The sequence below is a fragment of the Sardina pilchardus genome, chromosome 19 (genome assembly GCF_963854185.1).
Source record: "Sardina pilchardus chromosome 19, fSarPil1.1, whole genome shotgun sequence".
Classification (NCBI taxonomy): domain Eukaryota; kingdom Metazoa; phylum Chordata; class Actinopteri; order Clupeiformes; family Clupeidae; genus Sardina; species Sardina pilchardus.
Window position 1 is genome coordinate 27281211 of NC_085012.1, and position 27500 is coordinate 27308710.

General features: G+C 48.2%; 1 protein-coding gene across 1 annotated transcript in view; it reads right to left on the reverse strand.

The window, feature by feature from the left end:
• Positions 1-27500, reverse strand: part of odad2 (outer dynein arm docking complex subunit 2) — a 74220-nt gene that overhangs the window by 11060 nt on the left and 35660 nt on the right. The window contains exons 16-19 of the mRNA XM_062521108.1: positions 23454-23696; positions 16300-16414; positions 10242-10430; positions 4331-4552 (exon numbers count right to left, since the gene is read on the reverse strand). Of these exons, the coding sequence (XP_062377092.1) occupies positions 4331-4552; positions 10242-10430; positions 16300-16414; positions 23454-23696 (769 nt within the window). The remainder of the gene's footprint in view (positions 1-4330; positions 4553-10241; positions 10431-16299; positions 16415-23453; positions 23697-27500) is intronic.

A 27500-nucleotide genomic window follows, 5' to 3' on the forward strand; every position in this document is an offset into this window, starting at 1 on the left:
CTCTCTCTCACACACCCACACACCCACACACCCACACACACACACACACACACACACAGTCCAACCTTGCCCCTCAGCGTATGCTCTCCCAACCCATCCACAGCATTCAAAATATTGTTTTAACACGTTCTGCATCACTCTACAGCATGCATCATATACAGAGGGGCCAAACTGCAGGAGCCCCTCTCTCTCTCTCCTTCTCTCCCTTTCTCTTTCTCTCTCTCTTCCTCTCTCTCCACCCCCCCACCCCCTCTCCCCCTCTCTCTGGGGTGTTACAGGTACTGCTGGCTGTGGGCAGAGGTCCGGGTGTCTGTGACTGTGACTCTTACTGCAGACGTGAGACTGGTCAAACAAGGCTTTGGGCGAATAAGCTCTTTAGCAGGGGTCAGATGCAGGCTACTGTACACGGCCACATGACGCAGTGTTAATAAGGGCACCACGCTGATCTCCAGACTGCTGCTCACACTGGGAAAACAAAACGAATACAAGCACACACACACACACACACACACACACACACACACACACACACACACACACACACACAGAGACACAGAGAGACACACACACACACACACACACAACAATCACACCATGCAGCAATACACAGAAAAACAGCTGTCCAGTTTTGCTGTCATGGCTTGCACTACAAAAAAACAGTCTGTTGCTTAACGACTTTTGCAAATTGGACATTACTCTTTCGGAACACCCAATGTCGGGTCCAGCCTCCAATTATGGGCAGTGCTCAACCACATACACAGCAAGGGCAAATCCAGCAGAGGCACACCATTAAACGAACATGGGAAAAAATATTTGGCTGCAACCGGCGAACCACTTCATAATTTATATCACAGTTCCTATTCAGAAAGAGAGAGGGAGAAAGAGAGAGAGAGGGATAGAGTGAAACAGACAGAAAGAGAGAGAGAGAGAGAGAGAGAGAGAGAGAGAGAGAGAGAGAGAGGGAGAGAGGGAGGGCAAAGGGATCTATTTAACTCTGTGTGGTTGCAAATGTTTTCATGTTTTCTCATGTGAAAATGGAGTTGTGGAGGCAAGAGCACAGATTGGGATTCGATTACAGTATGGGGCAAACAAACCCGTCCTGCCGGCCCCAAACCTCCCTCCTCCTCTGTTTGCTGACATGTCGCTTGCGGGCATGGGTCGGCACCAAGAAGAAAAAAAGAAAAAGACGCTCAAATCCATTCATCAACGTCACAGGGAAACATAAACACGATGTGGGAATGAGTTATGGCTTCAGAACCTGACGTCGGATCTGATAACACACACTAGGCCTTTTGTCCTCCTCTCCCTTCGGAGGAGGGGATCTTTTCTTTTTTTCACTCTCTCCCTCTCTCTCTCTCAGGACGTAGGGAGCAGTAGTGCGGTGCAGACAGTGGACCCCCCCTCCACCCCACCCCACCCCCATAGGGTTTGTCGTTCTGGACACCCTTGCTGCTGTAAAGCCTGTGAAAACACCAGGGCCTCTATTTTTCGCTAATACCGACACAAGTGTGAGTGGTGTTTTCTTGGAGCGGACGCTTGCCAAAATACCTCCCAGCCGCTTGACCCAAATCCAGATTTGCCTGATTGCTCGCTGACTTACATGCGCGAAAGGCCTCCGCAAAAAAGCCAAGTACGCATCAGCAGCAGGAGCCTGAAATCAGGGCTACGGAGGAAAATAATTACCTCACAGAACAACACCTTTCTCTGAAAACAGAAGCTTGACCACGGCAATGACCACCCCCCAACCTCACACACACACACACACAAACACACACCATCCGCCTAGCTCCATCTCACTTTCCTTTCCTCCACCTCTCCTCTTTTTTCTCTTTACTCTCTCTTTCTCTCATCCGGGCCAAAGTCACATTCCGTGCCCCCAGAGTTCTTGCCGCCGCTGGCTTGGCAACGGTTACCCTGGGCGCTGGGGCTTTTCTGCGCAGCGTGGCCATGGCATGCGTGGCCCCGGGGCGGGAGAGCACGGCACTCTGCACACACACACACACACACACACACACACACCCACACACACAGCTCACTGTTTGCTCTGCTGGTTCCCAGGGTGGCGAGAGAAGCGAGTTGGTCATTCGCGCTGCTTTTACGAAGAGAAGCGCGGGCCTTGTTTTGGGACTGGCCCGGGGGCCGGTGGGCTGACCAGGTCAGTTGGGTCGAGTCGAGTCGACAGACTTTCACAGCCTTTTAAAAATATATTAGCGATGTTCTCACACCTCTACAAAGAAGGAGACACGGTTGACCTTTGAACTCCCTGGACAGAGGGCACTCAGAGTCACAGACAGAGGGAGGGAGATGGACAAACAGACACAGGGAGAAGAGAGGGAGGGGTAGGATGAAACTAGCCAAAGAGAGAGAGAGAGAGAGAGAGAGAGAGAGAGAGAGAGAGAGAGAGAGAGAAAGAGAGAGAGAGAGAGTGATAAAGGAAAAGTAAAAACACAGACATGAGAGGAGAGAAGAACGTGTGTGAGGGGTGGGCAGAAAGACCAACTGAGAGGAGGGTTGAGTTGGGAGCCTTGACAAACGCAACTTTGAACCATAGTAGAAGAAGGGAAAAAAAGAAATCCTTCAGCAGAGTTTGTTTAGAAAAAGTGGCACTGCTAATTCCCTCTGACAACCTACAGAATGGAAAAACACACAGTTGTGGATAAACACAAATGTTTTAAGTCATTATCTGCCTGGCGAGGGGCCACTGTATAATGTGTTCTATCACTCACAGCCATGCGGACTGACAGGGGGAGGCATGACGGAGGAGAGAGAGGCCCAGTGTGTGTGTGCTCCAGCTCCACTACCCCCTCGTGCCACACTGCATTACACTGAGAGCCACTGGGCCTCCGCTGGTCAACCAGCATGCGCTCTGATAGAGACGAGCTGAACAAGGCACCAACAGCATGGCACAGGCAACCAGAGCATCTGCCAAAATCAACAAATACAGCATTTTACACTGCCACAACTTCTCCGTGGTGAGTCTCTCTCTGTGTGTGTGTGTGTGCGTGCGTGTGTTAGTGGTTTAGTGTATGACTGTGTATGTGCGTCAGAGTAAGTGGTGTCCCACTGAGAGAGAGCCCTGTTTGCTGATAAATTGTTGTGGCTCATCAGCAAGTGAATGTGCTTGCCAGAGCGGCTATACTGTAATGGCACAGACCACACTGTTCTCAGCCATTGTTTGGGATGGGCGTGCAAATAGCTGTGTGTGTGTGCGTGTGTGTGTGAAATGTTGGGAGTACAAGATCAGCAACATGATTCTGGCACATAATGGCACACTTGGTATAAAAGATGTGGTGAGGGTGTGTTTGTGTGTGTGTGTGTGTGTGTGTGTGTGCAGGCCTGGTTCAGAACAACAACCGCATGGGATGGGATGGGAGCTGTCAGCTTTCCAAAAAGAACATACAGTATGTGTTCAGAACATACAACAAAGAACCACGAGGCTTTATAGAAAGTTTACAATACGGCGTAATGGTTGGGGTTATTCCGTAACAGTGTCTTAAAGTGCATGAGGTCGCTGGGGTGTGTGTGTGTGTGTGTGTGTGTGTGTGTGTGTGTGTGCGTGCGTGTACCTTGACCACGCCGTTCTCGTGCATGGTGATGCAGTTGCTGGGGTCTTTTGGAGAGTGTAACAGTGTGTTAAAGTGCATGAGGTTGCTGGTGTGTGTGTGTGTGTGTGTGTGTGTGTACCTTGACCACGCTGTTCTAGTGCATGGTGATGCAGTTGTTGGGGTCTTTGGAGAGTGTAACAGTGTATTAAAGTGCATGAGGTCGCTGGTATGTGTGTGTGTGTGTGTGTGTGTGTGTGTGTGTGTACCTTGACCACGCCGTTCTCTTGCATGGTGATGCAGTTGCTGGGGTCTTTGGAGAGTGTAACAGTGTATTAAAGTGCATGAGGTCGCTGGTGTGTGTGTGTATGTGTGCGCGTGCATGGTGATGCAGTTGTTGGGGTCTTTGGAGAGTGTAACAGTGTATTAAAGTGCATGAGTTCGCTGGTGTGTGTGTGTGTGTGTGTGTGTGTGTGTGTGTGTGTGTGTACCTTGACCACGCCGTTCTCTTGCATGGTGATGCAGTTGCTGGGGTCTTTGGAGAGTGTAACAGTGTATTAAAGTGCATGAGGTCGCTGGTGTGTGTGTGTGTGTGTGTGTGTGTGTGTGTGTGTGTGTGTGTGTGTGTGCGACGTGCGTGTGTGTGTACCTTGACCACGGCGTTCTCGTGCATGGTGATGCAGTTGTTGGGGTCTTTGGAGAGTGTAACAGTGTATTAAAGTGCATGAGGTCGCTGGTGTGTGTGTGTGTGTGTGTGTGTGTGTGTGTGTGCGTGCGCGTGTGTGTACCTTGACCACGGCGTTCTCGTGCATGGTGATGCAGTTGTCGGGGTCCTTGGAGAGCTGGAAGAGGGCCTGTGCGGTGGCCTGGTGGACGGAGGGCTCTTTGCTGCGCAGGTAGCGCACCAGGGGGGCCACGGCACCCGCCTCGCCCAGCGCCACCCGGTTACTGCCCCACATGCAGCAGCGCGCGATGGCCTCCGCCAGGTGCCGCCGCAGCTTATCGTCCGTCTGACACACACACACACACACACACACACACACACACACACACACACACACACACACACACAGTTAGCATGACTTTCATGTCATTTTCCAATATCACCCCCATCTTTCTCCCCCACTAGTGTCCTGTCACTCTAAACTGTCCAATTGGCATAAAGGCACAAAGCGAGCCAAAGTCAAAAGAGATAAAGACACAAAATGCCTGTTGTTAATTGACTGGTGATAGTGACAGTGTCAAAAATGACATTATTTCCATCATGTTCGATTCATCGTGCTTTGCTCATTTTGAGCACATGTGCTTCTTTCACCAACACACACACCCATGGGCACGTGAGAGCAAGTGCATGCAATGTGGGCCCTGGGCCCTGGACACAAAACTGACCGCTGCGTCGGTCTAAAAACTCGACGGTTGCCTCGCGTTTGGCGCCTCTTCCAAACGTGTGCTGTCGGCGGAGGAGGGCTGGGGCCCGTAGACAGTCAGGGGTTACTGCCAGCGGTGGCTGAGCCCAGTCAGTGGAAAGTGTTTACTGTTATGAGGCTCCGGAATGATCTGTCACGCTCCAATCACAGGTGATAAAGACATCAGCCTCACATGAAAGCTCCGAGTCCTTCCACCGGCCCCTGAGCCCAGCGCAGCCTGCTGCCTGCGTGATGGGGAAGCGCTCTGCACACACACATGCACATGGAAAACTCACATGGCTCCACGGGACACAGATGAGTGCTACTGTACACCCAGGGCCACGGCCCAGGACCTGCATGAGAGCGCAGGGCAACAACAACAACAACGTGTCGGAGAGAAGAGAACTTTTCAGGCCTTTCTGTCCATTTTTTTGAAACCTTGGTGACCTTGATGCACAGTCTTCTTCTTTTATAAGAAACGGGGTAACACTTTATATTAAGACACACATATTCACCATTAGTTAGCTGCTTACTAACATGTCTATTAGTAGCATATTAGCCATTTGTTAGTCATAATAAGTCACTAATTAATACCTTATTCTGCAAGACCTTATTCTACCCTTATTATACCCTTAATTAAGAATTTCCCCTATGTAAGCTCCTAATTACCCCTTACTCATAGTTATTAAGTAGGTTGTTGCATATGAATTATGACTTAAATATGCATGGCTCAGTATGGGGCTTGTAAGGTGGTAGTACCACAAGAACAGTTATTCACCCCTAATAATACTTATCAAAGATGGTCTATTCAAATTGAACTAGACACTAAACCACAAGTGCTAATAGTGTACAATAACTAGTAATTAAGTCTTTGTAATGGCAAATATGTTCCCTATTCTGAAGTTGGATCTTTGTTCACAATTAATTCACAAGAAAGAGCCAAGAAAGTTAGCATACAGATGTACAGTATCCAGGTTTGCCTTTCTCGCTATCTCCTATTCATTATGAAAGAGATATTCTTTTCATTTGTGCCAACTTGGCTGTCTGCTTGTTGTGTAGCCTACTGTGTGCTGTAATACAGTTAATAAGTGTGAATAGGAGGCAACTTTAGTTTAGGGAACACATGGGGGTTAATAAGTGCCAAATTGATTGTGAATTAGATGTGAACAATGACCCAACTTTAGAATAGGGAACATATTTGCCATTACAAAGACTTAATTATGAGTTATTTGTACACTATAAGCACTGGTGGTTTCGTGTCTAATACCATTCAAATAGACCATCTTTGATAAGTATTATTAGGGGTGAATAACTGTGGTACTACCACCTTACAAGCCCCATACTGAGGCATGCATATTTAGGTCATAATTCATATGGAACAACTTATTTAATAACTACGAATAAGGGGTAATTAGGAGCTTACATAGGGGAAATTCTTAATTAAGGGTATAATAAGGGTAGAATAAGGTCTTGCAGAATAAGGTATTAATTAGTGACTTATTATGACTAACAAATGGCTAATGTGCTACTAATAGACATGTTAGTAAGCAGCTAACTAATGGTGAATATGTGTGTCTTAATATAAAGTGTTACCAGAAACGGTATAACACGGTCCTTTAATATGCGATATTTGCGATGTTCACATCTGTCCATTTGCTCATTATCAAGTTGGTGTGTGTGTGTGTGTGTGTGTGTGTGTGTGTGGTCCCAGTCAGTGCACACCTGTACTTGACTCATTAGTGTATGTAGAGCTTAATCTTAACTCAGCATGATTGATTTCTGACGTGTGCTAATATAACACCCTGCTGGTGAATAACTGCACTCATAGAATACCTGGTTTCTAGGAATAGATAAATTTGACTGTATTCTAGGAATTGGCAGAGTGCCTATTGGTAAGATGGATTGTTGGATGATTTGTCAGATGCGATATTTGCGATGTTCACATCTGTCCATTTGCTCCTTATCAAGTTGGTGTGTGTGTGTGTGTGTGGTCCCAGTCAGTGCACACCTGTGTTTGACTCATTAGTGTATGTAGAGCTTAATCTTGACTCAGAATGATTGATCTCTGACGTGTACTAATATAACATCCTGCTGGTGAATAACTTAGAATACCTGCTTTCTAGGAATAGCTGAATTTGACTGTATTCTAGGAATTGGCAGAGTGCCTATTGGTAAGATGGATTGCTGGATGATTTGTCAGATGGGAGGATGTTTTGCCATGCAATGGTCACTGATTGGCTGCTCAGATTCATAAAAAAGATAACTGTACAACTGCATTTTTTGCACAACTTAGATGTGCATTGATGGAAAACATGTGGAAAAATAGCCAAAGCCTATTATGACATCTTAAATGTTTTGTTTTGGGCAGGTTACCATCATAGAGGTGTAAAGAATGCCATTTTAGTGCACCAGTTCTGCTTCTTTGGACCAAAAACAGCCAAACTGTGTTTCCCCTTTTCATCTCATCCACTCCCCTATGCCTGCTAGACTATAATCTGTCATAGTCTACTGTAGCTTCACAAATACAGTAGTTAGAGTATTTCTTATTATGACTGCCACACAGCAAAGTTAGGGTGGACAGTTTTCAGTTCAGTTTCGTGGAATTCTGTTCATGGGGGGCCATACAATAAATTAATTTATGTTACTGTACACCAACTGGCCTGTAGGTACCCGGACACAGTTTTCTGTGAATATCTCGAGAACTGTAGGGCCTAGGAGGACCATCTGTTTTAATATGTTGGTCTTAAGGGGCCATGTCAAATCATCCCATAACCACTTGTTTCATGTAAAAATGAGAAAGCAAAAATGATGTTGAAATCACAGGTATCTCTTGCAAAACTGCTCAAAATTGGAAGTTTAGGATCATTATGACACCCTCTGAATGTCCACTTGACCTTTGTGTAGGACCAAAGGGGTGGCCACTAGTCAGTGCTCAGACAGTAATGTCCTCATAAACATCCTAGATCATAGCCAAAGCAAAGGAAGAATCACCATGGCCATACTTCAGCAACACACATCACTGACCAGCTCCACTGACCAAACGTACTGTATGTTCTCACTTGAGCTACAGTATGCAGGCCAAGAATAAATTCACTTTTAACTCGTTCTGCTCCTGCAATAGATAGATAGATAGATAGATAGATAGATACTTTATTGATCCCCAAGGGGAAATTCAAAATCATCAAACAAATCTAAAAACCCATACAGTATGAACAGAGAGGGTTGAAGCGGACTGCTATTAGTAATCAAGGACCTTTGGTAAGTCTCCATTTTTGTTTTAGGTATAATCTGTGAACAAGCGAGCATGTTTTGCAATAACGGCAATTCTACATTACAGGTACAGCACATAGTGAATGAGATTTTTTGGCAGAGTAGTTTGAACTACTTTTTCTCTGGGAAGCTTAAGCTAACCTAGCTGCATTTCTCTTCAGCTTTTGCTATAATCCAATTACCTCCCGTGTGAAGTAATTGGTGGTATAAAATACCAAGGTAGCCTCCCCAACACATACTAAGCGTGTAAGCGAGTTCAGACTAAGCGTGTGTACGCGAGTGATTACACTCCAGGTTCTAGGGCACTCAAGGATTCTGAGGGAAGCCAAGCGGATGGAGATGAAGAGGAACTGAGCTGCCTCTGACAGCACACCCTCAGGGGTCCCAACAGGCCTGGATACAGCAGAGCAGGAGACAGGGACACTTGAGATGACTCTGATGACTCTGCTACAAGTGTTTGTGCATAGCAGGGGATTGCAGCGTATATTGCTGCAGTAGTGGTCAATGATTGGTCATAAAACTGTCATCCAGCTGTTTTGCTGTGCAGGGATCAACAGTTGAAAGTGCACATCTACTAGTATCTACAGTACTGCAACACAAATATGTCTCCTATTGTGGTATAGTCTGTTTGTACCACTGACTATCACGTACTTTGCCAATGGCAAGACAATTCAACAACTTGAAATCATACTTAAAACAAGTAAATGTCAATGAAATCATTTCTTTCTGAAACAGGGGAACCAAGTAATCTGAGCTCATTTTCTCGGATCACTGGACGTCTGCACATCTCTGAGAAATGCTCTTACCTTTCACAACTCACCGGGCTCCAGCTGCCGCATGACTAGACCATTGCATCTGGATCTTTTGCTTTTACCCAGGGGGCAAAGGGTGTTTTACAGACATGGGCTGCTGTAAAAGGTTGTCATGCAAAAATAAAATCTAGGGTGTCCCAGGATCACAACCTGGGTGGCCAACCCGGTCAATAAGCTGCTGTTTGTGTGTTATCGCCCTTTTTATGCCCCATTATAAGTCTATGGACGAATATATTATGGGGTGAATAGGGTAAAATTTTTAACAAATAGATATCCCCACAGAAATTTCTCAGATGATTATTTACATTAAGGCAATACTTTTTTGTATTGCAAGTTTTTTAAATATCATGCACAAATATGTAAATGAGGCATCATACACTTAAATGTACGCAATAGAAAAGTTTGGCCTGTACCTTATGGGTAAATACAGTAAGAAACAGCCTAGGCTGAGCCTAACCTATATATTTTCTAGGATCTTAAACCCTGTAGATATGATTTAATATGTGCTGAGACAAGTCTCACCTTCTTCCACAACATTTGACAATGAATCTCTCTATAGTATTTGCATTGTATTGTAATGCATGGATTCTCAATGTACACCCATGTAGCTTTATGTTAGTGTAACCCAAAATTGTCCCATGTTAACATTCATTTTTATATTCAGCATAGTCGGACCTTTCACCAAAAGTTTGTTTGGTTGATAGAGGTGCACTTTAAGCCCCCCAAGCCCAAGGCTATATGTATGCAAATCCGTGCATATTTCATTTGATAATGGTTCATCTACATAAATGTATAAAGTATTTCAGAAAACTTGCAATACAAAAAAGTATTGCCTTAATGTAAATAATCATCTGAGAAATTTTTGTGGGAATATCTATTTGTTAAAATTTTTACCCTATTCACCCCATAATATATTCGTCCATAGACTTATAATGGGGCATAAAAAGGGCGATAACACACAAACAGCAGCTTATTGACCGGGTTGGCCACCCAGGTTGTGATCCTGGGACACCCTAGATTTTATTTTTGTATGACAACCTTTTACAGCAGCCCATGTCTGATTTCCCTAACAAAGGGGGTTTTGCCCCCTGGGTATTTTGGAATTTCCTTTTCAACGGTGTACATAAAATCAAGTGCTTGAAATGTACGTGTCCTCTCCTTGTCTGTGTGTGTGTGTGTGTGTGTGTGTGTGTGTGTGTGTGTTCACTCACTGTGTTGGTGAGTTTGGCCAGCATGGGCACGACTCCGTGGTCAGTGATGACTGCCAGGTTCTCCTCGTCTTTGGCGATGTTGGCGATCGCGGCACACACGCTGGCCAGCACCTCTCCGTTGTTGGACTTGAGCAGATTAACAATCAGTTCCAAGCCACCGACAAAGGAGCGCACCATTTCCCCTGCATCCTGAAGTCAAAAGAGCCTGTCATTAGAGACTGAGTGTGTGTGTGTGTGTGTGTGTGTGTGTGTGTGTGTGTGTGTGTGTTTGAGAGAGAGAGAGAGAGAGAGAGAGAGAGAGAGAGAGAGAGAGAGAGAGAGATGGAGAGAGAGACTCCTCTAAGAAGCCCAACAATGGCAGAGTTAGTCACTGAGTCCTAATCAGACCGGGAGGCCATTCCAGAGAAGCCCAGGCAATGGTGGCATTGGGCTGGGGTCCACCAATCAGCCGAAATACAGAGGCCTCCATTACACCTGGCAATACCATGCAGTTCATCTCTGGACCAGGTCCACATACACGTTAGCTAAAGATGCCCTTTGACTAGACAGAAATACAATTTGACTTACTTCAACAAAAAGCGACCACAAAATGCCACATACACAGCCTGTGTCTATACTCTTTGGCCATGAGCCTATGCACTTTAATAGCTCTATGTATAGTGCTGTGTAAACTTGGGAAGAGATGGGTAATATGCAGCAGTTGACAATGTTTGTTGAATGAGGTCAATATCTATAGCATTTTTAATGGACCATGGTCAATTCACGTCCAGTTAGAGAGGACCAGAAAGAGAGGGCCCAGTGCAACACATAAATATATCAATTGACCTGTATGGTGGTACAAGCAAAGGTACAAGCAAACTGTAAATATACATTTTCCTGGAAGCCAAGTGGTGGACTGTTTGTGTGTGTGTGTGTGTGTGTGTGTGTGTGTGTGCGGACAGGACCGATGACATGCCCTCTGGACAAGCGGGCACACACACTACGCCCACAGGCCTGGGCTGCAGTGACAGTGGCAGGGCACTGGGGGGTTGACGGTGGACGCGGGCCGTGCCAGCAGACTGGCGTGAGCATCTGAAGGGCAGCCACACAGGAAGAGCGGGCACACACAGAGGCTTGGCTGCGCCCGGTGCCCGGCCGCTCTCGGCCTGGCATCATCAGCAACACACACACACACACATGGCAAGAATATCTCAGGACGGCCAAAAAAGATATCTTTATTGCGAGAGCGGCAAGCGTGTTATTATGGCTTGTAAAATGCTCACTCCCATAACATTGAGAGCCCGGAGCATGTGTACACTAATAGTAGTATATTTATACCAACGGCAAACTCAACACTTCCATCACACACTGCAGCTAACACACTTGAAGGAGACTAGCTGAAGAAAAGTTTACACCCTGCTCTGGATTTTGACCCTCGTCAACACTGAATCATTCTTCAAAGTCCTACTCAGATCCCTTAAACGCTGACAGCTAAAATGTTGACCCTTACTTAAAAGTACGCCTTGACAGATACTTCAATACAGAACGTTCAGGGTTCCTCTAACTGCATTCTTTAATTGAAACAAATTGTCTTTTAAAGTATTTTTTTTTAGTAACCTACTGCAAAACTCACACTGTTGACCAGCCACAACAGGCAGATGCACAGGTGGATTGAAATGGCAGCGTAGCTGGATTGTGGCACAAACAGAGACATCAGCGTGGAGATGTGCAGTGCACAGACAGAGTGCCGTCTGACACCAATGAAGCCCCTGCTCCGCTTCAGATCAGAACAGGCTGCAGCCCTACAGCTCAGCAGAGCAACGCTGTGGCCCAGCCCTGCCTGTCTGGGATAGGGAGAGGGGAGGAGGAGAGGAGGAGAGGAGGAGGAGAGGAGGAGGAGAGGAGGGAAGAAGAGAGGGGGGGAAAAGAGAGAGGGAGGAGGGGCCGGCTGTCAGAAGAGCAGCCAAAAGATGAGCTGTGTGCTGTGGGTTTGGGCCAGAGGAGGGGTGTGAGTGTGTGTGTGTGTGTGTGTGTGTGTGTGTGTGTGTGTGTGTGTGTGTGTGTGTGTGTATGTGTGTGTGTGTGCGCGTGTGCGTTACCGTGTGTCTGTCTGTATTTGTGTGTGTGTGTGTGTGTGTGTGTGTGTGTGTGTGTGCTGATCCCCACTTACACAGGAAACGCTACTTCAGGAATACTGATCAATGGAGAGAGAGATGGACAGAGAGAAAAAGAGAGAGAGAGAGGGGGGGGGGAGGTTGAAAAGCTGAGATGAGAGCCAGCAATTGAGGAAGACTACAGAAGCCGCCAGCTGCAGCAGGGTCACTAAGCGTCCTTTTCATGGACTCAACTAACGGTTATGGTAACGGTAAAAACACACACACACACACACACACACACATGCAAGTACATGCAGTATGCACACACACACATACCACACACATACACACACACACACACACACACACACACACACACACATACACACACACACATGCACGCAAGTACATGCAGTATGCACAAACACACACAAACACACACACACCACAGCCACACACATGTACACACACACACACACACACACACACACACACACACACACACAAACAAACATCTCCACACGCTCCACACGCCAAAGCTCTCTGAAGCACAGATAGAGGGAGAAAGAGAGAGGGGTGGTGCAGACAGGAATAGAAAAAAGAGGGAAATAAACAGAAGAATGTGGCACAGTGACCACTCCTGGGCTGTGCAGTAATACGCTGTGGTGGACTGCACTGCCCTGTGCTAAGTCCCGCTCTTTTGTACTCTGGTATGCGTCTACCCAGCTCCGTAGGGCAGACGAGGCAGAGTCCGCACCGACCAGATGACCTCTGTCAGACAGAATGGCTGCGGCAATAAATGTCACAAGCAGGGACGGTCAGCGTCCACTTTTGGACATGCACGCATTCCACGGCTTTCCTCGGACTGTTACAGTATGCGCTGCTGGCCTGCAGTCTGCTGCCCTCTGCTCTAGCACGAGGCTTGCAGCATCGGTCTGTGCTTCCACTAACAGGTCTGGGGGTAGGGGAGGGTCTGGGGCTGATGGGTCGCGTGCCGTAATGGTGCTGCGCTCCACTGCTCTGTGATCAGTCACTAGCTTTAAGCAGTCAGGGCTAAATGAGCCATCACCAGAATAGCCGCGGATAGCCAAGGAGCCATCGGCCTCATTATGGGAGCAGCACGCCTTGACTGAGGTCCTGCCTGCGTGCGGAAAAGCACATGTTCACAAGAGTCTGTACTTGTGTAAGTGTGTGTTTGTGTGTGTATACACTACACACACGCACACACACGCACACCACTGCCCGCACTATATACTACATACAGTATAGAGTACAGACATTGGTGTATATACAGTACAGTACATCTGTAAAGTCATAGTCTGAACAGGAGTGTGCTTGAGAGGGTGGTGAGGGAGTGAGTGAGGGCGCTAGGGGATAAGTCTGCTAGGGTGTGAAAAACAGCAAGTGTGTGAGTGAGAGATTAGAAGTCAACAAGGGTGCAGGTGTGTGAAGAGGATGCTATGAGTCTTCTGATTGGATGTCTTTTACAGTGCTGCATACAATGTTAAACTATTTGACTTCAGAGTGTGTGCTGATGTGCATGCGTACTCGCGTGTGTGTGTGTGTGTGTGTGTACACAAGGTATGGAGTGTCCAGATGCCCCTCTCTCGGGCTGATTCTCTCATAAATCCAGCCCTGGAGCTGCTAACTGAAGCCACATGGGCTTTTATCTAAATAACTACAGCAGCATGGAGTATCACATTCCCCCAATCCCTCCACACACACATACACACACACACTCACTCACACACACACGCACACGCAAACACACACACGGCCCTTGTCATTGCCCCCGTCTTCGAAAATCACAGCAGCCGCGCGGACATGTAGTCTTTAAAAAATTGGCACTGTAAACTTCAGACAAACATTGTCAAACTTCGTTAGCACTCAGTAACGGCCCGCTCGCCCGCTCTGGCCCATATGGCTAGCATACATCACCTCCCAGCAGACACCACAAAAGCCCTACACACACACACACACACACACACACACACCCTTACCTCCGAGAGAAATAGCACACACCCACACAGACACTCCCTTACCTTCAAGAAAAAGAACTCACACATACACACACACACACACACACACACACACACACACACACACATACACCCTTACCTACGAAAAAGAGAGAAAAAACACACCCATACACACTCTCTAACTCACTTCCTTCCTAGAAAAGAAGCAAAAGTAAAAAAGGAACGATGACGGAGGGGAAAAAAAGAAGTGAACCCCCTCAAACACCTGCCTACGCTGAGGCATGTGTATTTACATAAAATGTAAAAGAGATTACATGAAGGGCAACCTGTTTATGTTAATCACGGCCATAATCGGATAGAACAATGATGCACTTTGTGCTTGGGCTCCTGAGCCAATCAAAGCCAGTCGGCTGGCATGGCCTCACTTTTACCATGAAGTGCTATGTCTACAGAATGGGGACACCAAATGCAGGTACCTACTGTACAGAAAAGCTCAGAGTTATCTAACACTTCTCCAGCACTCCACAGATCCAGGAGAAAGCATATGCTGCACTTTAAACCATGGCAAAAGGAAGTTTTACAGTTTAAACCATGGCAAAAGTCAGTTTTACAGTTTAAACCTTGGCAAAAATACGTTTTTACACTTTAAACCATGGCAAAAGTACGTTTTTACAGTTTAAACCATGGCAAAATGAAGTTTTACAGTGTAAACCATGGCAAAAGTCAGTTTTACAGTTTAAACCATGGCAAAAGTAAGTTCTGCAATTTAAACCATGGCAAAAGTAAGTTCTACACTTTAAACCATGGCAAAAGTAAGTTCTACACTTTAAACCAGGGCAAAAGTAAGTTCTGCAGTTTAAACCAAGGCAAAAGTAAGTTCTACAGAGTAAACCATGGCAAAAGTAAGTTCTAGAGTGTAAACCATGGCAAAAGTAAGTTCTACAGTGTAAACCATGGCAAAAGTAAGTTCTAGAGTGTAATCCATGGCAAAAGTAAGTTCTACAGTGTAAACCATGGCAAAAGTAAGTTCTACAGAGTAAACCATGGCACAAGTTATGTAGAACAACATAATGGCACGTCAGGGTGCTGTGCAAAGCTGCGTTCAAAGCATATGCTTTTGATAATGAATCACACCATATGAAAGCAAAAGCTACTATTTATGTCTTCGCTTTGGCTGGATTTAGCGCACGTTTTCAATATCAAATCCAGCTACTTGTCTGGACTCTCTCTCTCTTTCTCTGTGTGTGTGTGTGTGTGTGTGTGTATTAATTGTGTAAGCTGTTTACAGTGGTCCTACTCTTGTGTAAGATTGGTAGTTGTGTAAGTTATTGCTACAGGCTCTTGTGCTTTCTAAGCCTCTGAACGTCTGACTGCTCAGCTCTTAATGCTGGCAGAGTGAAAGAGGCAAGTTTATAAATATGTCTCATTAAAAAGCCCTGCTATTCTCAACTTACCATGCCTGCCTGTGAACCAGTTACACTAATCTGTGCAAGCATAACCTGCAATCGCCGCTCTCTATCAATTTCAGAACGCACAATGCTGTGTGTGAGTACATGTCTGCACATCAACTTCAGATTATGTATGCTTGTGTGTGTTGGCAGCGTAATGGCCCTGCATGTAAAATGCTCCTGCATGTGTAATACTACTTGTGTTTAGTGCGATCTTCGCAGAAGTGTTCAGGTCCATCTGTGTTTTGAACTAGTGTGTGTGTGTGTGTGTGTGTGTGTGTGTGTGTGTGTGTGTGAGCATGTGTGTGTGGGCGCATGTGTGTGTAGGGCCAGGGATCTGAGTTGAGGCCACAGGATATTACAGCATTATAGCAGCCCTGTCCCACACCGCCCGCTTCCAGTCCAGGGGCATTCTGCTTCACTGAGCCAATCCACACACACTCACACACACACACACACACACACACACACACACACACACACACACACACACACATACACTCTCTCTCTCTCTCTCTCTCTCTCCCTCTCTCCGTGTCAGGTGGCTCTGGCCTACCTTGGCGTTCTCTATGCAGGGGCAGATGGCCCAGGCAGCGCTGGCCTGCACATCTGGGTTGGGGTTCTTCAGCAGAGACCAGAGCAAACGCACTCCGTCCAGACGATCGATGATCCTGGGGGAGGGAGATAGAGAGAGCAAAGAGAGACCTTTTTGTCATTCCTCAACATATATTTCTCTGGTTACTGCATTACCTTTTGTTGAAATGCTTAGACAAATGTTGATGTTGTGCCAATAAAGCTCCTATACATTCAAACTGAGAGACAGGTAATGAGTGATAACAGAGGCAAAGACAAATAAACTTACTAGAATGTTACAGTAATCAATTGTACAATTATTACTAACTTAGAAAAATAGACAAATAAAGGCATATTTTAGAGTTGGTGAGGAGACTGTTACTAATTTAGCAAAACCAAAAAGTGTGCTTTGCGGTGTGGCGAACTGACGGGTGTATTGAGTGACAGAAAGAGTGTTTGACCAAACTTGTTGTGAAGGTCAGCCTGGTTTTGGCCATTGGGTAAATTTATATATATATATATGTGTGTGTGTGTGCGTGGGTGAGTGTGTGTGTGTGTGTGTGTGTGTGTGTGTGTGTGTGTGTGTGTGTGTGTGTGTGTGTGTGTGTGTGTGTGTGTGAGCGTGTGTATGACTGTGCGCAGTGCCAGTGTGTATACTTCTGGAGAGCTCCCCAGGCTTGCAGGCATGGAGAGAAGAGGGCACAAACATCTCCAGCAAGCCTCGGCTGCAGCGGCGGTCGTGGGCATGGGGGGAGTCGAGAGCAAGGGGTGCCAGTCAGTGGCCATGCCAGCAGACTGGCGAACGTCTGAAGGTCACAGCCACACAGGAAGAGCGGGCACACACTGAGGCTTGGCTGCGCTCGACGCCCGCTCTTAGCTTGGCATTATCACCGTCACCAACAGCAAGAATATCGCAGCATGGCCAACAAAGATATCTTTATTGCCAATGTAGAAAGCGTGTTATTATGGCTTACGAAATGCACATTCCCATAACACTGAGTGAGCATATAGCATATACCACAGCAGAGCACCATGCTGTAGAGGGGAAGACACAACTCATGTACTGCTATGACTGATTGAGACGATTGGGGAATACATGCTCTCACTCCAACATCAATAAATCGAGGTGTTCTCTAAATCTCGAGCACTACACAAGGTTATTCATCAGAAAGCTTGCACTACTGGCACGCCAAGTATTGGAGTGAGCGACAACTCAAAGAGCTTGATTTGATGTTACCAAACCACATAGTAAATACTGGCCAGTCACTGGTGAGATGCATGCAGCTTTTGATGCAACAACGTTGTGACCAGTGACGCTTGTGGAACAGGTGCTTGGTCTGTTCTTAGACAGTGTGAGGACCCACAACTGGGTCTTTCTCCTTTCCTTTTACAAGAGAACTTTTTGATACGAGTTTGTTTTCAACTATTTTTGGCCGGTATTCATTTATATGCTGCATGTTCTTTCTTTGATTAGTTGTATTAGACATGCCATCCTTTAGCCTCTTCAACTCTAAGCCAACTTGCAGCATGAAATAAATCCTCTGTTTCATGTATTATGAGGCACTCCATTTTACAATAACACAACACAAAAAGTTTAAACCTATTGCCAATTTATCATCATCATTTAATGTCAACCTTAGAATAAACATTATTGCAACCGAAACAGTATTACTGTCTGGTGTATTGCGTGACCATTGTTCTGATATATTACCAAGCAACACACTGTAAACAGATCTAACTGAAACCCAACATCGTGCACAGATAGACTTTTATCCAAAATAAAGTGATGAGATTACAACGCTAAGATGAATGGTCTACCGATTCCACCCTCCCTTGGCAGAGTCAGTAGACAGGAGTTGGATCAATTGGATAAATGGGTGCATTATTTATACGCATGAACCTTTTTGGAAAAATGAGGATTGTGCAGACAAATACTTCTTTCTAGTAATCTATTCTCTTTTCCCGTTATTGTTTACTATTGCTGTGCTTTGGCTGGAGTGCATATCAACTGTCATGCCAGTAAAGCCACTTTGAACTTGGACTTGAGAATGAGGAAGAGAGAGCAAGAGGGAAGAGAGAGAGAGAGAGAGAGAGAGAGAGAGGGAGAGGGAGAGAGAGAGAGAGGGAGAAGGAGAGAGAGAGAAAGTCTATACAGATGCACTCCTCCTCCGTCTATTGATCTGACTCTGACTAAGGTATCTCTCTCTCTCTCTCTCTCTCTCTCTCTCTCTCTCTCTCTCCCTTCCTCCCTTCCTCCCTCTCTCTCTCTCTCTCTCTCCCTCCCTCTGCCAGCCCCCTGCCATGTCCCTGCTGCGCTGCTGAAAGCTGCACAGGCGTCCTGGGTAAGGGGATGAAAGAGCCAGTCTGTCAGCGAGGCTTCCCCATCAGCCTGCCTGACCAATCCCACGCCTCCGTGCGCATCCGGTCACCCAATCAAACGCGAGACAGGCCGCTCGGCAAACACCTCTGGCGGGCACCGACCCCCAGCCCTGGGGATTCTGGTGCGCGCTCCTAAGCGCCCTGCTGGTATTTATAGAAAAGTGTATGGAGCCGGCGCAGACAAACATATACTGTTCACTGGTGGTACTTCCATCCTGTCTATATGGTGGAGAAGAGAGAGGGAGAGAGAGAAAAAGAGGGAGAGAGTGCGAGAAAAAGAGCAAAAACAACACCAGAAAATGGAGTTCTTTTCCAAATCAAACAGCCAGCGAGACAGGTCAGCCCTATATTTCACAGCGTCTGAGCAGAGTTTGCCTAAGCGCTGGCCATATTTTACACTCTGAGCTCCACTGTACAGGCCTACACTGGCAGCCGCTCAGAGAGAGAGAGAGAGGGGGAGAGAGAGAGAGAGAGAGAGAGAGAGAGAGAGAGAGAGAGAGAGAGAGAGAGAGAGGGGGAGAGAGAGGGAGAAAGAGAGAGAGAGTGAGAGGGAGAGAGAGAGAAAGAGAGAGAGAGAGAGAGAGAGAGAGACTTGCTCAATAGAGCAGTTCTTGTGTGTGTATGTGTATGTGTGTGTGGTGTACTGTATGCTTGTGTGTATCTACGAGTGTGTGTGTCCTTGTGTGTATTAATATGTCTGTGTGTGTGTGTGTGTGTGTGTGTGTGTGTGGTGTACGCTTGTGTGTATCTATGTGTGCGTGTGTCCTTGTGTGTGTATTAATATGTCCGTGTGTGTGTGTGTGTGTGCGTGCGTGTGTGTGTGTGTGGTGTACGCTTGTGTGTATCTACGTGTGCGTGTGTCCTTGTGTGTGTATTAATATGTCCGTGTGTGTGTGTGTGTGTGTGCCTGTGTGTGGACTGCGGTGGCCATGTAACATGTTTCCCATGTGTGCCTCCTGCAACAAGGCCCGCATTCAGCGCGCTGGTAATTGCTTAAACACTCGCTAATCAGGGTATCTCCGCCAGCCAGGGCCATCAGGGAGCGTCTCCTCTCCGGGTCCATGTCCCCCCACACCCCCCCACCCCCGGCCCCCCACCCCATCCCATCCCATCCCAAGCGCTCCATCATCTTCCTCCCCAGTCCCGGCTCACGGCGTTAAATCAGCCAGAGAGCCTGTCATAACACCATGTTATAGCAGAACACCGGAGGGCCCTATAAGTCATTCTGATCAACCTAACATTATACTACATTATCAACCATGTCATGCTAACGGACACGCTATCCTCTAAGATGACAACTGGGAGAGGGGATAAAGTGAGGGACGAACAGAGAGAGAGAGAGAGAGAGAGAGAGAGAGAGAGAGAATGAGGTTGAGAAAGAGAGAGAGAGAGAGAGAGAGAGAGAGAGAAAGGGAGAGCATGAAAATATATAGGGAGACAGATGGAAGAGAGTGAAAAATGATGATCAGATCCTATGGGAGCCCTGGCATGCGGTATGTGCGCAGCACACGTCCCTGAGTCCACGTGGACGGCACGGTCTGATCTGGGGAACGCAATGTTTTCCCAAGACTCGTGTTCCTCGGCTCCAGCTACACTGGCCGGTTTCCTTTCTACATTCAGAGCCATGCTATAAACATTAGATACCTCTCCTTGATCCTTATCTGAATTACTGTTCAAGCTGCTCGCAAGTTCACCAAGTGCTCTATACCTCTATTACCTGCTCTGAAACATTTCATACACTTTGCGGTTTTAGGTATCAGAAAGACACATATTTTGTGCTCATTCTTGAATTCTGAACTGATCTATTTCTGATTGTGGACGGTAAGTAATGATTAAGGCCAGTTCGCTCCTGTTGAAAGCAGCAAGCGTTTGTTTTGAACTACCCACTGTTTTCAGTACAAGCTATATTCTCCTATGGCTACTTAAAGTGTCTCACTTCATAACAAACTACTTCGCTAGAGTAAAGGACAATTCAAAAGTCAACACTTCACACCAAACGGTGTGCGTTAATGTCCAGAGGAATGCATTCAGCCGCCCACTACAAACTGACAGATGATCTCCTTCCTGGATTTCTACAAGGCCCCTTTTTTCAAGTCCTTCCCAGAACTGCCTACATGCTCGTCTGTCCTCTGATCCTTTGTGGAAGCTACAGAGGCTCGCTCGCAGGCCGCCAGAGGCCTAACAGGACACAGACGGCACTTGCAATAAAACATCGGCGGCCGCAGCAAGGCTATGTCAGCCGCCGTAAACAGATAGCTTTATCTTAGCGCCAGATGTTAACGAAATCATTTAAGAGCGCTTTTTTGTTCTGCCTCCAAGGAGGTCATGTCGGCAGACACGGCACTGATAAAGCGAGAGCCCGCGAGCGCGAACGGTACTGCTCAGCATCTCTCTCTCTCGAGCAGCAGCAAGATACTTGTCATGTACAATGACTCGCGTCCAGACAGAGAAACTGCAGTCGGTTTGCACAGCGTGAGTCCCAATGCAACAGCATGCATGCAACATTAGGCCTGTTTCCACCCCCGGCTTTCTTAATCTCAGAAACAGCAGTAACCAGAATGGTTTGGGGCAGGAAACAATCAAATGTGAGCTATGCTAATTGCTCAGCAAACTACTGTGCGCGGCTCTCGAAATAAGCCATCGCCACAAGACGGCATCGAGAAATGCCGAGGGGAAATAAAGAGACTCTGTCCACAACTAAGTGCAAATGTGTGGAAAGGGGGGGGGGGGAAAGCTACACGACAAATTCTAAATATAAACCCTGAGAATATGAATACCATGTTTCAGAGGGCCGGGGAGACAGAGACAGAGGCGCATACTGTATGTTTCTTACATGGCCATCGGGCCCACAGAACTGGTATGCATGCTCTGGGAACAGAAGTGTAACTATTTTTTTTTTTGCTTTTTGACTTCAAAACAAGATGTTTCTCCTCTTTTATGGCACGGCTGTGGTTCAGCGCATCCATAAATATATTATTCTTTCAGACAATGTCATTCGCGGCTGGCTAACGCGGGTCTTCCCGAGCGCAGGGCCCTTTATTTGAGTCCAGTGTTAATTAAGAAGGGGCTGGGAGTCTATATAACAGGCTCGTAAAAGCAATTAGATTCAGATGGCGGCTGTGCTGAGCGGGCGCTCCAACGCTGCAGAGCAGGACAGGAAACAGAACACGGCGTTCCGATCCGTGGCGCTCCGAAGGGCCTGAGGTAAGCGCGGCCTTTCATGTGTGATCCCTGCGTCCTGACCACAACTCGGCGACTGGAGCTCCGAAAAAACACCACCTGCCTGACCCCAGTCCCAACGACCACAGACCGCGCTGAGAGACACTCCATCGCTCTAGTCATCCCCCAGTGTTGCTATTATCAACTCTCGTCTTGGGAACTTGGACCCCATGGCTGCGGCTGTTGCCTCTATCCTGGTCAACCGACTTTAGCTGTATCCTGGGAAGCCCACAGCGGGATTATACAATGTTTTCTTCCCATGCACCCGTCCAAGTGATAACTGTCACCGCTGGCCCCAGTGGCACAGTCGCGCTGGGCGCTCTGAATGGCAGATGGCTAACCACATTTAGCACTGAGGACAGCATGCACCGTTAGGAGCTTTAGCCGCGTTCAGGCGCTAACTACCCCCCTGTGGATGGCGGGGGAGCGGCGGGCGCAGGCTTCCCGGAGCAAACAACCCCTGTGTGGGAGTTTGATGGTCCCAGCGTGGCCACAGGTCCCCAACAGAGACAGCAGCGGCGCAGCTGACGAGGGCTCCCCGCCGCGCCTCCGCCGCCACCACTGATGACTCCCAGCGGCGCGACCGGCCCTGCAGCCAGGCCACCGCCACGCTAGCGCTAGAGCTAGCGCTCGTTCTCTCTCCGCGCCGAACCGCAGCCGGCACCAGCAGGGGAAAAAAACGGCCTCACCACTCGCCGCCCACAGCTATGCCCCACGCTCAGCAGGTACGGCCAGCGTAGCGCGCAGGACTGTGATTAGCGGCTCGCTGTTGACGCTGGACGCCGCGGCGGCGGCGGGCGAGGAAAGAGGCGCCGGACCTCTGGCCGCTCGGCAGACGGGGCTCCGGGCTCCCATCTCGGCTGCGGCCTGGCTAATGCTCCGTGGCACAGCGGAGCTTAATTAAGCGTACTCTTGTGAACAGGACACGTCGTATTCGGCAGGGCCCACAGCTAAAATAGCCATTGTGCTGTAGCTGAGGTCCTGATCTGAGACCGTTAACAGTGTTCCCGTGGGTTACTATTATTGCAGGCCTGAGGACAATGTGCTGCTATAATGTGAGCTGTCGAGGCCAGAAAGCTGTGAATGGAAGACTATTTAAGGATTCTTTAAGTGAGCTATGGCCATGTGACTGCGGTCAGGCTTTGAAGGTTTCAATGTCGTTTCAACGTTGACCGGGTGCAATTAAGCGGCCAGTCCTTTAGTGCGCTTAAGTGTGACCTGTAACTGTCCCCGCTGTCAGTCTCGGAGTTGAGTCACTGAGCTGAGTCACTGAGCTGAGGTGCACAGGAATGTTGTCGAGGAGTTAGAGAGATGGAGTCTTTATGGTCCACAAGGGGAATTTGCGGTCACAATCTGTACAAAGTCTCATAACACATATACATACAGTACACATAACAAACTGTCATCGCAGCAGAGCATGCACCGAATCCTGTTTTTGATCTGAGCTTCATTGATCATAATCTGTACGGATGCCATGTTGTATGTAAGCACTGTTAGGGCCCTGACTATGGATGAGGATGTTGTTGTGGCGGGACTTACGCCATGTTCTCCGGCTCAGTGGCACACGCTCCCACGGCGCGAGTGACGTTGACCAGCAGCGCCTGGTTTGTGCCGGTCAGCAGGTTGACCAGCGGCGGGATGCCCCCGCTCTTGCGTATGGTGGTGCGGTTGGCAGGCTGCTGGGCACACTCCCCCAGGGCGCCCACCACGTTGACCAGCACCTCCTCGGGCTGGTTGGTCAGCAGCCCCACCAGAATCTCCAGAGCCTTATACTCCTGGAACCTGGGACACGGAGAGAGAGAGAGAGAGAGAGAGAGAGAGAGAGAGAAAGAGAGAGAGAGAGAATAAGAAAAGAATAATATTAAAAAAACAGAAACAGAACAGTGTGCTGAAAAGAGGGAGAACAGGAGAGATAGATATGGCGAGTACAATGAAGTCACACTCAGAGAAAATGAAAGAACGAGTGCAAGAGAGAGGGAGCCCATGAAAGACAGAGGTAGAGGAGGCCGAGTGAATGGGAGGACAGCAGCATCAGCAACACCAGGTATCATGCTGGAGAGATTCCACAGATTACCACTGAGCTCTCTTGCACTGACAGGCACAGAGTCTGAAACGTACAACACTGCATCTGAACTTGTGCCAGTGACAATAAAAAAATCCATCTCTCTCAATGAGAATAAAACTAAATAAAAACAACGCATTCCACAGTGACAGATCGCTTTTTCACTCCATCTCCACCTTTCTCCCCCGGTCCTAGCCCTTTGGCTATCTGACTTTGAGCTAACTCCACGGTGAGATATGCTCTTAGCTCCCTGGAGCGTCATGGTATGCTTGTCTAATGACATCACCCTCTTAATCCTCTTTATATGACTTTGGACAGACACAGACATGAACCATTTCCATCACACAGCCTATATGGGCCCGTGCGCTTCGCTTCGTTTCTATTAAATGTCACAATCCGCTCTCGCTGATGGACATCCGCCCCGTACTTCATAGAGGTTGCGCTGGGTCAAAGCTGTAAACATCTTGCCTATTGGCTGTCAGGGTTCAATCATGAGGCTGGAGGATCTGGGTGAGACGTTGAGGGCTGGTCCACTTTCTTTTCCTCGTAGGTTTTTTTTCTTCCCCTTTCGTTTTTGCGACCGTGGCGAGCTTAGCGTGGCGCGGGACAGGGGGATGACCTCATCACACCCAGCCAGCCCTCCGCGACCGGCGCGGCTAAAAACAACCCCTCGAGTCTCCGAGGTACGGCACGGCACCCTGTAATTGGCGTCGCGTGATCGATGTGGCGTAGGAGGTCTCCCCTGCCTGGCGCGCATAAATCAGGTACGAGTGGGTTGGCGAGCCAGCCAGTATGCGAGAGCGCTGCCCTGCAGGGGCCAGGGTGTTTTCCCACAGCCCAGTTCCCTTGTCCATCCGGCGCATCCCTGCCCCTCCGTGCGTGCGCTCCGTACGGCCTACATCCGCTGTGGCTTGGCCACTGGCCGCCACGCTGGCGGGGCTCCCTCGTCTCGTACAGTGGTCCACTACTGTAAACATTTTAAAAGGGATATAATGTGGTCGCGCCGAGCCGCGGCGAACCTCTGATGTACGGTTAAGTTATACGACTGTTTTTATTCACAGTTACGGTCGCTGGCAGCGGCCGGGGTTGCGCAGGGCTATTGTTGAAAGTGTCCAAGGTCATTTGGTTTTGGTCAGGGTCCAGAAGAACGTTCTCTCGCAAGTGGAGCGGTAATGAAGAGCGAGGCTGCCAGGACAGAAGTGCAGTGGGAAAAACAAAAAACGATGGAGGAAAAAGAAAAGACTAGAAAAAAAAAGGCAAACAGAAACAACATGGGAAAACACAATGAGCCCCACACACCACTGCACAGTGTTATCTGTGCACACAGTGCTAGAATTATGCTGTAATTGCACGCGTTGCTTTTGATAAATGGACTGCGAGCGATGTCTATTTTTGTTGAGCCAATCCCAGCACGCGTAATTACAATGGGCAGAGGGAAGCATAACATGCTGCTGCCCCTGAAAGAGTGGGCTTCGCACAAGTGGAGGCGCTCTGTGTGCGTGTGTGTGTGTGTGTGTGTGTGTGTGTGTGTGACGAGGGGAGGATGAAGTGGAGGGCCTGTGTAGGGGAGCAGCACAGAAGCGCTTGTGTCTGCCGCGGCTATGATGGATGGAGTTGCTCCATCCGTTTAGCAGACATCTGCTACAGTAACCCAGGCGCTCAGGAAGCACCGCTCGCTTACATGCGCCCCCGAGGCTCCGTCCACTGCAGGTCAGCGCCGGGCGGGCCTCCTCGCAGGGTAACCCTGCTCTCCACACACACACACACACACACACACACACTGGAAGGTTCTGCTCTTGCACATGATGCTACAGTACACTGTGTTTTGGGCCGTGCGTTTTGGAAGCATATTTTGGACCGCGACTACACAGAAACCGCCAAAGGTCGATCAGTCCACTGCTACAGCCTTTTTTGTGTTTCGTGTGATTCCATACTGTAAGTGTGCGAAACAGCAACATGTTACTCACACAACACACACACACACACACACACACAGGGAAAATGGAGAGAGAGAGAGAGAGAGATAGACAGAGGAGAGAATAGCGGAAGAAAAGGACTTTGGAAGAGCTGCAATTATGGTCTGCTCATCACCAACTGGCCACCGACGGGAAGGCCTGCAGAGCCCATAATTGCTGATGGACTTGTGGACGTTGACCTCAGGCAGGACCAGGTTCAGGGCAGCGGCGCTCAGGGCTGATTGCTTCCCGTCCGAGGCCCAGCACAAGCCCAAAACAGCTCTCCATGGCCGCTCCAATGAGCCAGATATCAGCACAAGCATAAATCTACTACCGCTGTCCACACTGTCCAACGGTTTGTCTTGGCAATGCAGACCATGAAAGAGGAGAAAACGAGAGAGAAAGAGAGAGAGAGAGAGAGAGAGAGAAAGAGAGGGAGGGAGAGAAAGACTTACAGGGGAAGTCAAAGACAATACAGTGGAGAACAACTGCGTAAATGGTTTGATGTTAAAAACAGCCTAGGCAGAAGACAATGCAGAGCGTAGCGTTTTCTAAAGGTGCTTCCCTCACACAGCTGGCTCAGAGTAGCCCTCCATCTCAGGGTGTTTAAGCAATGCACAGCCTTTATGTAAACACACTTAACTTATGAACATAATTGTATTTTTCACCATCAATCATTACTCATTCTGATGCATCATTAATCAGGCAAATGGCTCCCACATGCTCCTGAGGCCGATACTGCGGAGGTCTCCCGGAACGGCTGAGGTGTGTCCACACACACACACACACACACACACACACACACACACACACACACACACACACACACACACACACACACACACACACAAAAGCGCGTTGTCTGCTGCAGGCCACAGGGCTTGTCCAAACTGTTCATTTAATTTTTGGTTAAGAAGAAAAAAAATAATTCAAGGAAGAGGGAAAAACAGGACTTTTCATTGCTGCTGTAAAATACGCTCAGAAATGATTTTGTTCCTGATTCGCGGAGTGCTGAGTGATTGATTTTGAAGCAACGAGCATAGCCTGTGGCAGATGGAGTGAGCTGGAGAAAAAGGAGAGAGTGAGAGAGCGAGGGAGGGAGGGAAAGAAAGAAAGAGAGAGCCAGAAAAAGAGTGCTCACTGGCCTGCCGTCGCTCTCCGTAGCGCTCATTTTTCTGACGCTAATGGCCTGGTCATTTCATTCCAACGCCATATCTGACCTTGACGTTTTTATGCGTTGTTCAAATAACCCTGGCACAGTTGTCCAAATCCAGGTTCCGTCTCTTTTTTTACAGCGCATTAAGGTCCATGCGCCTGGCACCCCCGCTGGCTTCCTCCCGCCGGCCGCCCGAGGCCAAGGCTTTTCCTCGCGTTCGCACCCGCCCTCGCGCGGACACTCCGGAGCGCCGTAACGGGCGGCACAGCGGGCCTCAGCGGGGGAGCGCTGGCTGGGTGTGGGAAAACCTTGTAGCCTCGCGCGTTCCGCACTCTTGTTCTGGCCCGCTTCCCTCCAAAACCGGATTCCTTTGTCGGCACTCGTCGTCCCGTTCCGTAACGAGCAGCAGGCTC